The sequence below is a fragment of the Canis aureus genome, chromosome 25 (genome assembly GCF_053574225.1).
Source record: "Canis aureus isolate CA01 chromosome 25, VMU_Caureus_v.1.0, whole genome shotgun sequence".
Taxonomy (NCBI): Eukaryota; Metazoa; Chordata; class Mammalia; order Carnivora; family Canidae; genus Canis; species Canis aureus.
This window is the reverse complement of record NC_135635.1, coordinates 21,245,744-21,261,606: the sequence shown is the minus strand read 5'-3', so window position 1 is coordinate 21,261,606 and position 15,863 is coordinate 21,245,744. Positions and strand designations below refer to the sequence as shown.

Genomic DNA, 15,863 nt, shown 5'->3' with positions numbered 1-15,863 from the left:
AATGGGGAAAATTCACAAGGCAGGAAACCACAAATGTTGGAGAGGATGCAGAGAAAAGGGAACCCTCTTGCACTGTTGGTGGGAATGTGAACTGGTGCAGCCACTCTGGAAAACTGTGTGGAGGTTCCTCAAACAGTTAAAAATATACCTGCCCTAAAAATAGACCCAGCAATTGCACTGCTGGGGATTCACCCCAAAGATACAGATGCAATGAAATGCCGGGACACCTGCACCCCGATGTCTATAGCAGCAATGTCCACAATAGCCAAACTGTGGCAGGAGCCTCAGTGTCCATCGAAAGATGAATGGATAAAGAAGATGTGGTTTATGTATACAATGGAATATTACTCAGCTATTAGAAATGACAAATACCCACCATTTGCTTCAACGTGGATGGAACTGGAGGGTATTATGCTGAGTGAAGTAAGTCAGTCGGAGAAGGACAAACATTATATGTTCTCATTCATTTGGGGAATATAAATAATAGTGAAAGGGAATAGAAGGGAAGGGAGAAGAAATGGGTAGGAAATATCAGAAAGGGAGACAGAACATGAAGACTCCTAACTCTGGGAAATGAACTAGGGGTGGTGGAAGGGGAGGAGGGCGGAGGGTGGGGGTGAATGGGTGATAGACACTGAGGGCGGCACTTGACGGGATGAGCACTGGGTGTTATTCTGTATGTTGGCAAATTGAACACCAATAAAAAATAAATTTATTATTTAAAAAAAAAAGAAAATCATGAATAACTTAAAAGCATAAAAAATATGTCTCACAGGGTAGATATAGACATGACAAGGAGAGTACACACAAGATATGTGCAAATTTTGAGAGGAAAATAATACTTTTCTTTAGGTAAAAGTCTGAAAGCAGACTGTGAGTACTGAGCCCAATAGTCAAGATCAATTTCTAACTTTTAAAGAATGGTTTAATTCAGAATAAACTGGAGATTATAAAATACCCTCTGGGACTGTTAAGAGGAGCCTCTCATTGGTGGGATTCAGAAAACAGAAATAGGATAGACAACCAGCATATCCCTGCTCTTTGATTTACCGTTGCTGTTCTTGGCTCTTCCTTTGCTTTCATTCAGATATTGTTCATAGACATTTACTTTTATAAAATTCTAATTTCATATAAAAGTTGCAGAAGAAAAAAAAATTTGCAGAAGAGTACAGAATGCTTATATATCTTTTCATTTTTTTCTCCACTTTCTTTTATAGAGCCTCCCCCTACACATCACAACTCTATCTGAATATACACTACATATTATATATTTATCATGCTATGTCTTAGAGATCACCATTCCAGACAATTTCACCATGGAGAATTTAAGTTATCTTTTATTTATAGAATGTTTTCTTGGATTGTAATTTTAAAATTAGTTCTGTTCCATTGTTTTCTTCTTCAGAGGAATTCCAATTATTCATTATTCACATTCTTCTTTGCCTTTCTTCTATTTCAACCACTTTCTCTCTTTTTACTTTTTTCTTCATATTACTAACAATTCTCATCATTGTTTTCCTGCCTTTTTTCAATGGTGCATTTTATACTTTCATTCAAATCTATTCTTTTGATAACATAATTTAGTCTGTATATCTAAAAAGAATAAAGTCTACCATTTTATTCTATGTCTCCTGATTCCAATAAACCTTCATTTCATCTCTTCTAGGTTTTTTTGGTCCACTTATAACCTTAGTTTTTTGATCTATGATTCAAAGTGTTTTTCATATCCCAATGTTTGTTTAAAGATGTTTAATTCACTCTAGAGTCTCATGTTACAATTTACTTCTCTTTACTTCTCTTCTTTACTTTGGTGGTTGTTTTTCAAAGAATTTCTACCAGCTGAAATTTTTTGATTCTCCATTCTATTTTGATCTTACAGTAGCTTCTTTTTTTAAAAAGATTTTATTTATTTATCCATGAGAGACACACAGAGAGGCAGAGACACAGACAGAGGGAGAAGCAGGCTCCATGCAGGGAGCCCGACGTGGGACTCGATCCTGGGACTCCAGGATCACGCCCTGGGCTGAAGGTAGGCACTAAACCTCTGAGCCACCGGGGTTGCCCTTACAGTAGCTTCATATGTAAGAGAACCAATTTCATATCTGCATTTCTTGGACAAAGTTGACAATATGAGCTGGTTTACATATTCTTTAGTTCAAGAATACTCTCTCCTGTCAGAGTGGCAAAGTACGATTTCTTTAAAGTTTGGCTCTTGAAGAGCAGCAATGGAAAGGAGTTACACACATTTCCTGCAATTTTGTTTTGTTTTGTTTTGTTTTGATCTTGTGGTACTCAGGACTTTGTCCCCTGGCTTCTTTTTCCCTTCACCAAAAAGATTCCAAAGGGTGACTTTACCTCATCTCTAGGGATGAACATTAACCCTCTTCATCTCTAGAAATACTGCTTTTCCACAGCTGCTACCCCTGTACTGTTAAGCCCTTTCCTCTTTACTCAGAGCTCTTATCTACCCAGATTCTCTGTCAGTATTTTCACAATTAGCATAGACTTTCTTTCTGAGGGTGATTTGCATACAATCCTTTCTTGTCTCTTCTGCACTGTTTTCCCAGAACCTTCTAATTGTCTACAAAGATTTGCAGTGAGAACCTGGGAGACAGCTCTACGGAAAACTGACACTACCTTTCTACTTACACCTGAAGTTTGTATTGTCCTCTGTCTTCTAGTTCTGCTGAAGGGGAGGGATTTATGTCATAAAATTTGCTTCTTATTGATCTCTCCAGATTTTTGGAAAATGTAGAAATTATCGAGATTTAGGCAGCAGAAATGAATTACTTCAGCTATCTGGAAGTTCCTCATTTATAACTCTGAACCAGATACTTCTTCCTGAAGTCTGAAATTACATTTCTGGTTTTGCTTTTTTTTTTTTAAGATTTTATTTATTCATGACAGAGAGAGAGAGATAGAGAGAGGCAGAGACATAGGCAGAGGGAGAAGCAGGATCCATGCAGGGAGCCTGACATGGGACTCAATCCCAGGTCTCCAGGATCACACCCCAGGCTGAAGGCAGCGCTAAACCACTGGGCCACTGGAGCTGCCCAGTTTTAATTTTTTAATCCTGTAGTAGACACTGCAGTGGACACACGGTGCTCTACCCAGGTCCCCCTTCAGAGTTCAGGCACCTATTCTCCCAGTTGGGAGCATCATGTTGCTGATCTCTCACTATGCCTCTCATTAAGAGTGACCCTGACCAAAGGGAACTGTCTTACCTAAGGTTACACTCCCCACTCCATGACAAAGTCATCAATCAGTGGTTGGCTGATGTAAGAATACAAAACTCAGCCCCTTTGCCTTAATTTATGCCAACTGTAAAAAGCCACCCCGCTCTAGATTTCCTTATATGAACATCTGGTGTCTCAGTTCTAACTGTAGTATGGATCAGTTTCTCCATCTGCCCAGCCCTACCTTTCTCACTTCCTTACAGTTGCATATCCTGAACACATTCTTCAATATACTCCCTGCAAACGATTCTCTACCTCTCACTGTTTGTATGCATCCAACCTAAGACAATCACCATCAAAAAAATTTTTATTGCATTATGAGATAGTCCTATTGTAAGTACCTTGAATAAACTGTATACATTCATTCAATTCTCATGAGGAAGCTGTGAGGAAGCTACTATTATTATCATCTTCATATTTCAGATAAGAAAAAAGTATGTTTATAAATCTAGCCTATTATCACTTAACCCTATCATAGGATCACTTTTCATTTGTACACATTCATTAGCAGGTACATTTAACAACCACTTCTCTTTAGATTTGTTTTTAATCTCACTTCCAAAAAGATTATAACTTTTCTCAAAAATTCTTACCTCCATCTTGAAATTTGCTTAATCTCTCAAAATACGAAGACATGGGGGCCTGTACGATATCTAGGATAGCCAGAAGTGTTCTTGTTAGTCTCAACAATTCACTGAAACTATAAAATCCAAAGTATATAAGATTCCGAGCCAAGTGGACCACCTTAATTAAAAAAAAAGGGAGGGGGGATAAGAAAAGAAAAAATAACATTAGAAACTGAAATTAATATTGATTTTTTTAAGTAGGTTCCATGCCCAGCACAGAGCCCCATGCAGAGCTTGAACTCATGACCCTGAGGTCAAGACCTGAGCTAAGATCACGATTCAAGCTGAAATCAAGAGTCGGATGCTTAACTGACTGAGCCACCCAGGCATACCTGAAATTAACATTGATTGTTTTTATATTATCTAAATTAGTGCAGGTATTTCTAAACTTTTTAATTCTTTAATGCCTAGGAATTAAAATGTCTGCAAAAGCAGCCACTGAACTTTGATTTATTCAAGTTCATAATTAAATCCATTTAAGGCCAGTTTGTCATCTCTATCAAAAGCCCAGATGACAAGATTGGTGTCTGGTGAACAGTCAACAAGGAAGCCAAAAAGAAGATTTCAGGTGTATCAAAGTGTTTAAAGAAATCTACATTAGAATGATTTACTTAACTAAACATTAACTTACTTAAATCAGTAGGATATCACTTAATAAATGGTTACATTAATGAATTATGTTAATAAATGTATATTATCCCCGAATTTGTCCAGAAATAATTTGTTCCCTATGCTGTTTTGTGGTTTTCTGGACACTATGAAACATCCTAGGTATGACAGCTAGCTTCTAACATGGTCCCCAAAGTATGGTATCTTTTCACACTGCACCAAGGATGGTCTGTGTGATGAACAGAACACAGCTGAAGTGATAGCATACCACTTCCAAGATTAGCTTAGAGAAGACGACAACTTCCATCTTGGGTTCTCTCTCACTTTCTCTCTCTCTAAAGGCTTGCTCTGGGTACCATAAGGACACAGGCAGTCTATGGAAAGGCCCACATGGAAAAAAGATGAAGCCTCTGGTCAACAGCCAGTAAGGAAGTATGGCCACCATGAAACACATGAGTGAGCAAGCTTAGCAGGTCATCTAGCTAGAGGTAACTGCAACCCCAGTCAACAGCTTCATTACACTTTCATGAGAGTCCCTGAGCCAGAATGATACATTTTCAGATTTCTGACCCATTGAAACTGTAAAATAATAAATGCTTCTTGCTTGAACTAAGTTTGGGAGTAATATGTTATACATCAGTGGATACCTAATACACCAGGTATCAAGTAATGGCATCTCTTCTCTAGTTTTGTCATTATATCCCCTAAATGATATTAAAACCGAAGGCATTTCATTCAGTTTAATGAGGCTACTAACAATTTCACTTACACAGAGATGGGGGGGAAGATGTATCCAAACAAATTACAATGTATGCAAACTGTCTTTTGTTCATGAAATGCAATAAAGCTTACACAGATAAATGAAATTACCCCAAATCCACGAAAACAATAGGTAACAAATAATTATAAATAAAATATTTTGTTTTGGACATCAGGTCTAATTAAAACATCAAATCTATCTTTTAATCAATGCCAGAGGGAATCATACATTCATCAACTAAACTATCCAATTACCAAAACATCCTAAATATTAGACTGAAAAAAAACTTTGGTGCTCAATATATCTAATTTTTGACAGGGAAAACTGAATAACCTCACAAATGAGTTGTTTGTATGAAATACCTCAAATGTCAGTTTGTTTTTTTCTTTATCCCCAAAAGGAAAGGGCTGATTTACAACTTCTTTCAAGTATTCTTCAACAAATTCCATTGTCAGTGCAAATTTCCTCTTCATATCATTTCTGGAAGAGTCTGTTATAGAATCATATCTGGAAAGATAGAAAGAATATGAAGCTAAGTTGATTGGAATCATTCAAAAATAGGAAAATATATATACTTTAACCTCCCAGCTTCTTAGGTTTAGGTAACTTAGTTAACCCTTCTAGATGTTTTTAAGAAGCACTTAAAAATTGTTATTCCTATCATAAATACGATTTCCATTTATTGGTTTCCAGAATGATGTTTCTATTTTTAAGAGTTGTCATTTTACTCTCCAAAAAGCATATCTTATTTGTATTTGAAAGACCAACAACCTGGATGGGGGGATGAGTTAAATAGGTGATAGGGAGTAATGGGTGCACTTGTGATGAGCACCAGGTGAAGTATGGAAGTGTTGAATCACTATACTGTACACCTGAAACTAATATAACACTGTATATTAACTAACTGGAATTAATACTTTAAAAAATAATTTAAATGCTAAAAAAAAATAAAGGCTAACAACCTGAGTTTGAACACAGAAATGACCTTCCATATATTTCATTTCAAAATTGAAGACATTTGATTTTGAGTTCATCTACTGAATTTAAAGTGTTCAAGAAATGTTTCTAAACATACTCATGAATTGTGATCTTTGTAGGGATTTCGGTCCAGAGCCTGGCATAGCGGACAGGCACCACAGACTCCTGAGGATCCCGGTCAACATGCATGTGGAGCATGAGGCGGCAAAAAGATGCTCGGAGGTCAAATGGCAGGCTCTCATCCGACACACACCGCAGGATCAAATCAACAGAGAGCTGTGTAGAAATCTGATTTATGGCCAGATATTGGCGATCCAAGCACATCCTTGCAAAGAGATTTAGCTGGTACCTTAAAAATATGAAACATATTACATTATTTGTCTTCTCTTGATAAAGTTCTTAAACAGCACAATATCAATCAGTATCTACTATTTACTTTTATAGGACACCAATATTTCCAAGTGTTTGTGACACTGGAGTCAAATTTTTGGGGTAGTAAGTTAAGATCAAATAACAAATACATGAAATTGTCTCTATGTCCATTCAAGTTGCAATTCTCTTACTTGTTCCACCAACATGTGTCTGGTGGCAAGTATCATTATGCTCTCTGTTTTTTGTCTCCTAGGATTACAAATACACTAAGCCTGAGGGCCATGGATGAAAGATCCCATGAAACCATCTCCTTCCTGCCCATTCCTACCGAGCTCCAGCTCTAACATCTAGCTAGTCTAACTTTAGATCCACACAGTTCCAAAACCAAATGTGACCCACCCAAATAGCATCAGTTACACTTGGATTCATCAGCCTCTGAGATTAAGGATTAGCCTTGGCTTTGTTGCAATATCTCTAGAAACCAGGAAACATGGGGGATGCTCCGCCTTTCTCAGATTCCTGTCATTTGAGCCCAACTGTTTCCATGGGCATCTGCTAAAGGTTTCGATACCTTAAGCTCAAATACACCAGCTAGATCATTGTTCCCAACATACTGACCACCAGCAACTTCCATGGCAACCTCTGCTGCCATGTGCCACCTTTCATAACTATAGATACCAGCTTTTCTCCAGTCTGAGCTGTCCACATATTCATAAGCTCTCTACATTCCTGCTGGCTTACTTTCTCCAAGTTTGCCTCTGAAGCTGGATCAGCACACCCAGCTCAGTTCCATCCCTCAAGTCCAACACCACAGTCCCAATATGTCTCCCATCTGTACCCACACCAATCAATAACAGAAAAAAAAAAAAAAACTCTCTGCTGCACATCAATTTCAAATTAGTGAAAAATCAGAAAATTGCAAGTTGTGTAGGTGGCAAACACAGATGTCCACTTTTATTTTGAATATTTTAAATAATATTAAATATTTCAGCTACCTTAGTTTTGACATGACTTTTAAAATTTCCTCTTCATAGATACCTGACTTTTAGAGGTTTCAGAGAATATTCTCTCAATGAATATGTAACATTGACAATTATGATTCTTTACCTATAATAGGTAAGAACTTCCAAATCAGCTTTTGTGCCTTCTTTTGCTTCTTGAGCAAGGTGCCTTATTGCTTTGCCATGAGGTTCCTTGTTGCTATCAATCCAGTAGAGCCAAACTTCTTCATCATCAATGTCATCTGAAAGGATGGAGCTCTCCATAGGGTTGTCTACTTGCATCGAGACCAGCCTTGAAATAAATTATACATACAAAAATCTATAAAGAGGCTAACTCACAAATATGACAGGAACTATGGTGTTTAAAAATAATGAACAGAAAAAGATTCCTCCCCTATCTGGGCTTACTTAGTTTGAATGAGAATGTCCGCATTGCCTGGGCTCAACATAAATTTACAGATGAGTTCTTGAGTTACAGGTATAGCAGTGGTATTGGACACACACAGATCTGATAAATAATCCAAAAACCTAGCAAGAGAAAAAAAATAATAAATTGAATGCTAGGAAAAGGCATTTCACAGAATATCACAATAAAAATATTTGGGGATATAATGAAAGTAACTTTTTAGATCTATTTTTAATACCCCCTTACAATAGCTTTTAATATGTTGCTTATCTACTTCATCATTAGAAACAAATTAAACATCCAATTATTTGTGTTTAATACAAATTTTCTCTCAAAAAAGGATATGTTTGTTTCTATTTATTTGGTGATATTCCTCCCATAGCACTGTGACTTATTATGTTTAGAAAATCATTTATCTGCCCTAAAAAGAGACTATTCAAGAACTGGATAACAAAACAAAAGCAGATGAAAGCTAATGCTGTACTGAGTAAAATACGAAAACAGCACACAGTTACTGAAAGTGAGCATGGCCTAGTTGAGTCAAAGACCCATTTCTACCTTCTAACATTTATTTGCTGTGCTAATTAGTAAAGAAAACTGTCAGTCTGATTGACATTTCTGCATTCATTTCTCCCAGATACAGTAGCATGGTACAATAAAAAGTAAATTAGGTGGATACTCCAATCATAAGGAATATTACCATAATGTTAGTAATAGGTAATTATGGTTTTATGGTAATATTCCTTACTACTAGGGTATTCTTGGACAAGTTGATATCTAGGCTTCTGTTTTCTGTTCTCTAAAATGTGGATAATAATTTATAATAATATAATATATTAGTAATTATAATATACAACCAGCATATCTCATGGCAATGTACAAAGATTTAAATGAGACAATGTACATGAATATATTTTTAAAAACTAGAAGTACTATAAAAACATACATGATTAGAATGAAAGTTACTTATATTTAAATATGTCTATAAAATGTTTTAATTTCCTATGAGGTAATAACTGTATGATACATAATTATTATAACAGCAAACCCAACATAGTTTTGTCCATGCAAGTTAGTGATGTGAAAGAATTTTGACTTTTAAGAGGTGCTTGGGTGGCTCACTCAGTTAAAAGTATGTCTCTTGACTTGGGCTCAGGTCATGATCTTAGGGTCCTGGGATCAAGCCCTGCATTGGGCTCCCTGCTCAGCAGGGAGTCTGCTTGAGGATTCTCTCTCTCCCTCTCCTTCTTCCCCTGCCCCCCCCTCATATGGTCTCTCTCTCCTCTCTCTCTCTCTGCGTCTCTGTCAAATAAATAAATGAATCTTTTCAAAAAAATAATTTCAACTTTTAAAACATTCTAAAAATAAAGGAAAAGGCTTTTTTTGCAAAACAAACAAAAAAAACACAAAAAATAAAGCACAATTCCCACTAGTAAAGAATACTACATGAACCACTTCAAACCTTGGCTCACGATTTCTCCTGAGTAAACTGACAAATGTTTCTATTTCTTTTGCTGTGATATGTTTCTCTAGTAGTTTTCTGTTGTTGTGCAACAAAGCTGTGATGGTATCTTCTGCCAAAATATCATAGCCAATCTGGGACTGCATGACACAGAAATTCTTAGCAATATATTCCTGCAAAGAAGAAAGACTGTCAGAATGCGCTGCCAAACAGCTTAGAAATAACAGGTTCTATTAGAGTCAGCAACATTGATTAATTTATTCATAACAGAAAACTCAAATGCATTATCAAAAGAAAGGCAATAATCCTTCAAAAAATATGGCTTTTTGAGAAAGGAAACTAAAACATATGAGCATATGCCTAATTTAAATTATAATAGAAAATCATATATCTAGATATATTTAATGTGAGTGCTTATACTCTGAAAGCATAAACAGGAAGTACAAAAATAAACCTAGTTAAAACAACAATTTCTTTTGACATGGTAAATTTTACCAGCCTAAAAGAGGCCCTTCTTCTAACTCTTACTGAAAGTCATAACCACTGATTTTATCGTAATTACAGAAAGAAAATGGCTCTGATATTTTGTTCATGGCATGAGATCTATACTTGTTACATGGAGATCCCAGGCGGACTTGCAGTGATTTCTTTTTTGTACATATTCCAAATAAATCTTCTTAAAATAATAAAATTCCATACCACTTTTTTTTAAAAGGCTATTAAACAAAATAATATGATTAATCAATTACTTTATTGACCAGATCATTCATCCTGTAAATATTTTTTCTTTTTTTTCCATCCTGTAAATATTTCTTGAAAGCTTACTACATTCCAGGCTGTTTGAAAAACTAGGCATATGCGGCAAACAGGATAGGTGAATTCTCATGGATCTCACATCCCAGTGTGAAAAAAGGCAGTAAGCGAGATAATAAATATGGTCCTTTTATATGTTAATAAGTGAAGTGAAACAAAGGGATCTGGAAAAGTGGCAACTTCAGATGGGAGAGAAGCTAAAGAAGTGATACCTGAGCTGGGATGTTAAAGATGGGAATGAGCAAAAGGAGGCGGCCATGGGGAGAGAAACCATCTAGGTAGGTAGTGGAATCACGCTCTTTATATTCCATAAACAAAGGTGGCCACTGTAGCTACAGGGTAGCAAGTAAGGAGATAACAAGAGTTGAAGTTGGAGAGGTAGGTCCTTGAGAGCCAGGGCAAAGGACCAAAATGCTATTCTAAGAGCAAGAAAAAGCCATTGAGAGTTTCAATCATGCATTATTTAATCTGTTCCTCAGTCTTCACACTGACTCTCCTATATTTCAAAACACTACTGCTCATGTCCCACATTCTGCATGCAAGCAAGTATCCCATACAACCATAGATAGACCTGCTAAACTTAACTAACCCCTTCCATAATCCATAGTTCTCACTTCAACTTTGCGGGGATTCTCCTTGAGAACGTATCTCTGGTTCTACAAGGGGCAAATTTATTGATTACAAAGTGTTTTTGCTTAGACAAAATTTACTGGAATTTAGCTACTCCCTGAAAATGATACAGATTGCACAAATTTAATTATATTCTAAGCAGCAATTTTGTGGCCTTTCAAAATGATAGCTTACATTGGGTAGCCAGATAAGTAAAGTAAATGTCTTCTGTTAGTATATCATTTTAAAGACATGTATTGATTTATATACTTTTATGACTATTATAATCATACCTAGTATAAGGCAAGCCTCCAAGAAGTTTGATAAATAGATCAAGATGCTGATAAAAAAATCAAATCAGCTGACCTGCCTCACCAGCCCTCTCTCACACTAAACTAATCCACAAAAGTAACCGAAGCCATACTCTACTCTCAAACTGGCTAAGAGAAACACAAGATGCTGATTTAGGAAACGATCATTAATTATAAACAATTTCATATTAAAGAAACAGTTCGATTAAACACATTGCAAAATACTGTGCATTTTTTTTTAATTTTTATTTATTTATGATAGTCACACAGAGAGAGAGAGAGAGAGAGAGAGAGAGAGGCAGAGACATAGGCAGAGGGAGAAGCAGGCTCCATGCACCGGGAGCCCGACGTGGGATTCGATCCCGGGTCTCCAGGATTGCGCCCTTGGCCAAAGGCAGGCGCTAAACCGCTGCGCCACCCAGGGATCCCCAATACTGTGCATTTTTAAGATAAAAATGAAACTTAAAAGAAATTTCACTTGCCATTGGCAACTTTTAACTATAGCCCTAGGTTCCCTGCCCTCACAGTTAGGATTATCTTGGAACAAAAGTGCCCTTTCTAGCAGCCATCATTCTCTCTTCATAGACCCTTCTTCACTGAAATACCTGTTCCCATATAGATTATGAAAATGAGTCTCATTCTCCTCAAATGCTTCCTTCTCTAAGCTCCCTTCCTGGGCTCCCCCAGTCACACTAAGCTCTCTGTCTTCTGAATTCCCATAATCCTGTCTTTTCTCTCTCATGTCCCCTCTTTGTCTCTCCCTTATATTCCAGATGTACCTGCCCTATCTTTGCCACCAGACAAGGAACTTTTTGGCCTACAAGTAATGATAGGAAACCTCACATGTTCCTAGAAACATCAAGAAATGTCTCCCTCTTCTTTACATAACACATCCAGTGGGCCTCCTGCTTAGCAAAAGCTAATACCATTTAACAAAGACCTCAGACATCTTCCCCCAAAGATTCTGATTGCACACAGAAGAATAAATACATATGTCAGTACAGAAATACTTACAGGTCATTTTTGTCTGTGGCCAACATAAAACATTTCACTGCAGAGTGGAAATTCCCATTCCTATTTTATGTAATTTAGAACAGTAACCAAAGAACCTGACCCATACTTTAAATGTACTTTAAAAGATGCGCGGGCTACACTCCAACCTGATTTTTCCGGTAGTCTTGCTGTGAATGTCTCAGCACACGGTAACACAGCCTCAGCATATACTTGTAAGGAGCATATCTTTGGTCCCCCAGATCTTCAAGTCTCAGCATTGAGCCTTCTCCTGCCTTCTCCTTAAAGGGTGCTTTAAGAATTCCAAATACCTATCAGTAAAAAACAACAATAACCCATTCTGATGAATGGAGGTATATGTTTTACAAATAAGGACATTGACTCAAGAACACTTTTGTAATATATGAATAGAATTCATATGAAGAATGAAAAAAGATTTAGAATACAGAACCAGCATATTAAGAAACAGAAAAAAATACCATTTAAAGGATTCTCTAAATTGACAGAAACATTTAAATAAAACATTTTATTTTGTTTAGAAATTATATTTTATTAAAATAAGAATATAAAGACGTCGGGTTGTACCAAATTACAAGAACATACTCAAATGAACTAAAAATAATTTCATTTCTGTAAGCTTTATAATTATTTCTACGGTGTTCTATAACTCTCCAAAATAATATAATTTACTGTTCATCTGAAATTGACATCAGAAAATTACCTCCAAATACTGCTTCTAAACATCCTTTGGAAAGAGTTCATTTATTGTTCTTGGTACATAAAGATGTCGCCAAATCAATGAATGTATCAGTATTCAAATAAATAAGGTGCCACACGGGCAACTGGTGGTACCCAAGGACTCACATTACACCAAGGTTAGCAGCTGGGAAATATTTAAAAAGCATTGAGGAATATAACTCTTTTAGGCAGCAGGACAGCAGGTAAGGTCACCTCGAGCTAAGCTGGTAGATGAGTAAATTGTTTATGAAAGAGCACCTATACAAGGGCATGAGTATTACTACAAGAAAGCAAAATAGAAAAGAATCGTCTTTTGTAGTTTATGAAATACAATAAATTAAAGTTACTTCAATAATTTTATATTCACTAAACCTTGAATTTTATATTTAAAATACTGAAATAAAAGATTAGACATATGTTGGTTGAAATAATATTAATAAATCATTCAAGGTCCTAAAAGTCCTTGAAATCAAATGTTTTATACAAAAGAATGCTAATGTCAGAAAAGCCTTTGTCTCATTAGATTTACAATCTTTATTTTTTTGAAAGAAGTGTTGATTTTATATTTTCAGACAATCAGCTAGAGAATATTAATTGGCGATATGTCTACTATTCTCCCTTCCTATCGCCACAACAGCATATATACTAATAACATGATTTTTTTTAATTTTTTAAGTGTCTTCTTTGAGCTCGCACTTAACTAATGAAGAGTACCATTACTTTGTAGCAATTAACTGAATATGAAAAACCACATAAAAGTAGGCATGCCCATTTGTGCATATTATCAGGAAGTGAATTAATTTACTGGTGTGTTATGAACAATTTCCGAAAGACATAGTACAGGTGCAGCTCTAGACTTGAAAAAACCTAGAATATTGTATAGAGCACTTGTGAGCTCATGAATAGACTTCTCTCCTTTCCTAAGGAAGGGAGGGGCAGAAGTAGGAAGTAGATGGAGATGGCACTTTCCAAGTTATCCTGGAACTTTTACTTAGAAAATTATTCCAACACCTTTTCTGGAGATAGTCTGACTCCATAGGTTTTGTGAGAGGTCTGTGGGAGGCTATCTCTAAGATGGCCCCAGTGATCCCTGCCTCCTAGAATTCACATCCTTATGCAATCCTGTCTCCTTGACTTTGGGCTGGATTTATCGACTCATTTCTAATAGAACACAGTAGAACAGTAGAATTGATGAGGTGTTACTTCTCAGTTTAAGTTATTAAAGAGACTGTGCTTCCTTCCATCTAGGTGCCCTCCTTGTTCTCTCTTGGCCCGCTCATTTCTAAGGAAAGCAAGCTTCCAAATCTGGAGGCAGTCTTACCAGAGGCCTTCAGGGGAAGTGATTCTTCTGCCTTTTGAGACTGAGATGACCGCAGCCCCAGCCAGCACCTTGACTGCAGTCTTGTGAAAGGCCCTGAAGAAGAACCACCTCCCTTAAACCACTCCCAGATTCCTAATCTACAGAAACTGTGAGACTAGTATCTGTTGCTTTCAGCCACAAAGTCTTGGGGTAACTTGTTACACAACAATTGGTAACTAACACAAGAACTTTCCTGATGCTATAATTCAAGAACATTAAATATGCAAATTTATTATATGAAAACATTCACCTGTGCCAATATGTTTTGTTCCCTCATTAATTTTTGACGTTCTCGGTTTGGCTTAGTGATAACCACATCCAGAACTTCTTGTCCATTATTAAGTACATCAGCCACAAAGAAGATGAGATCTTCTAATAATTTGGTTACAAACCTATCATAAAATGAAAAGAAAATTTTACTCTAATTTTGGAAAATATTTTTCTAATAAACACTAAGGACTGAAACATTGGAACATTGAGAGTATTTTGTAATAAAAAATTTTGCATCACCAAAACATCTAATTCAGTTAACATTTACCTAAATCTTTACAAAGAACAAGCCTTCTCCAGCTTCTCCAGCCCCCACTCTTGCCTCCAATTCTAATCAAGTATTTGCAAAAGGCAATTATGAAATAAAACCACATGAGCCCCAACAGGAGATGAGTGGATAGGCTAATACCACAGATCCTTGCTTATGTCTGACCAGCAAAGAAGAGTATTTCCGCTTAAGGGAGAATAGCTCAACTTCTAAATTTCTAAATTCAAATCATTTTTCTATTGACTCAAACTACACTTCCTACTCTTTACTACACCTCTACATCTCCAATGAACAGAATAAGGAAAATTTAAATGAAGTGTTAACAGATTCAGAACAAGCAATCAGCTGCTCTAAACTGTTCTTAAACTATTACCTGACCTATAAAAATCACAGCATTCTAAAATCATACACTAACGTTCACCTTTAACTCTACAATTTAGTTATCATGTTGTTACTTGGACTTCAATGGCATTTAGAATCTGAAGTATCTTGAAAACCCTTCCTCCCTTAGCTTTCTTCTTCCTCTTTCCTCTGCCTGCTTTTTATCATGTTCTACATGAATTTTTAAATTTAAGTTTTGAAAAATTTTGTCCAGCAAATACATATATATATTTATCCATACACCTCAGCATAATTATTAGCATGGTCAATTATGATCAGATCAATAAGAAAACTACAATATAGGAAATTCAACAAATCCAGAAAAGCGTAAAATGTATTCAGTTTGGAAACATCTTGATCTTGATCTCCAGATTTACCTCCTAAAAGAGAATGTACTTTCTTGGAGCCAAGTGGACATACTCTAATCCAGAATTTAGCCACCTACAGCCCAATTTCAGCATATTTCCAGGAATCAATTCCACTCCAACATTCCAGAGACTGTTTTCTTGGGGTGCCTATTTTAAATTTTAACCCAATCTGTCTCTTTTAGAAATGTGCCTATGCAGGATTCACTCACATAACCTTTGAGGGCAATTACAGAAATGTAAACTACAATTCATGTGCATTGAAATGTGGTGTGAATTTCTTTTGA

The 15,863-nt window shown here is 36.3% G+C and overlaps 1 protein-coding gene across 4 annotated transcripts in view; it reads right to left on the bottom strand.

Moving 5' to 3' along the window:
• ITPR2 (inositol 1,4,5-trisphosphate receptor type 2) overlaps window positions 1-15,863 on the bottom strand; it is a 472,511-nt gene that overhangs the window by 314,161 nt on the left and 142,487 nt on the right. For all 4 annotated transcript variants that reach the window (XM_077870671.1, XM_077870669.1, XM_077870668.1 and 1 more), the window contains 8 exons: window positions 14,543-14,684; window positions 12,344-12,505; window positions 9,451-9,623; window positions 7,991-8,110; window positions 7,689-7,874; window positions 6,307-6,558; window positions 5,594-5,738; window positions 3,830-3,980 (listed from right to left, as the gene is read on the bottom strand). In XM_077870671.1, coding sequence (XP_077726797.1) covers window positions 3,830-3,980; window positions 5,594-5,738; window positions 6,307-6,558; window positions 7,689-7,874; window positions 7,991-8,110; window positions 9,451-9,623; window positions 12,344-12,505; window positions 14,543-14,684 — 1,331 coding nt within the window. The remainder of the gene's footprint in view (window positions 1-3,829; window positions 3,981-5,593; window positions 5,739-6,306; window positions 6,559-7,688; window positions 7,875-7,990; window positions 8,111-9,450; window positions 9,624-12,343; window positions 12,506-14,542; window positions 14,685-15,863) is intronic.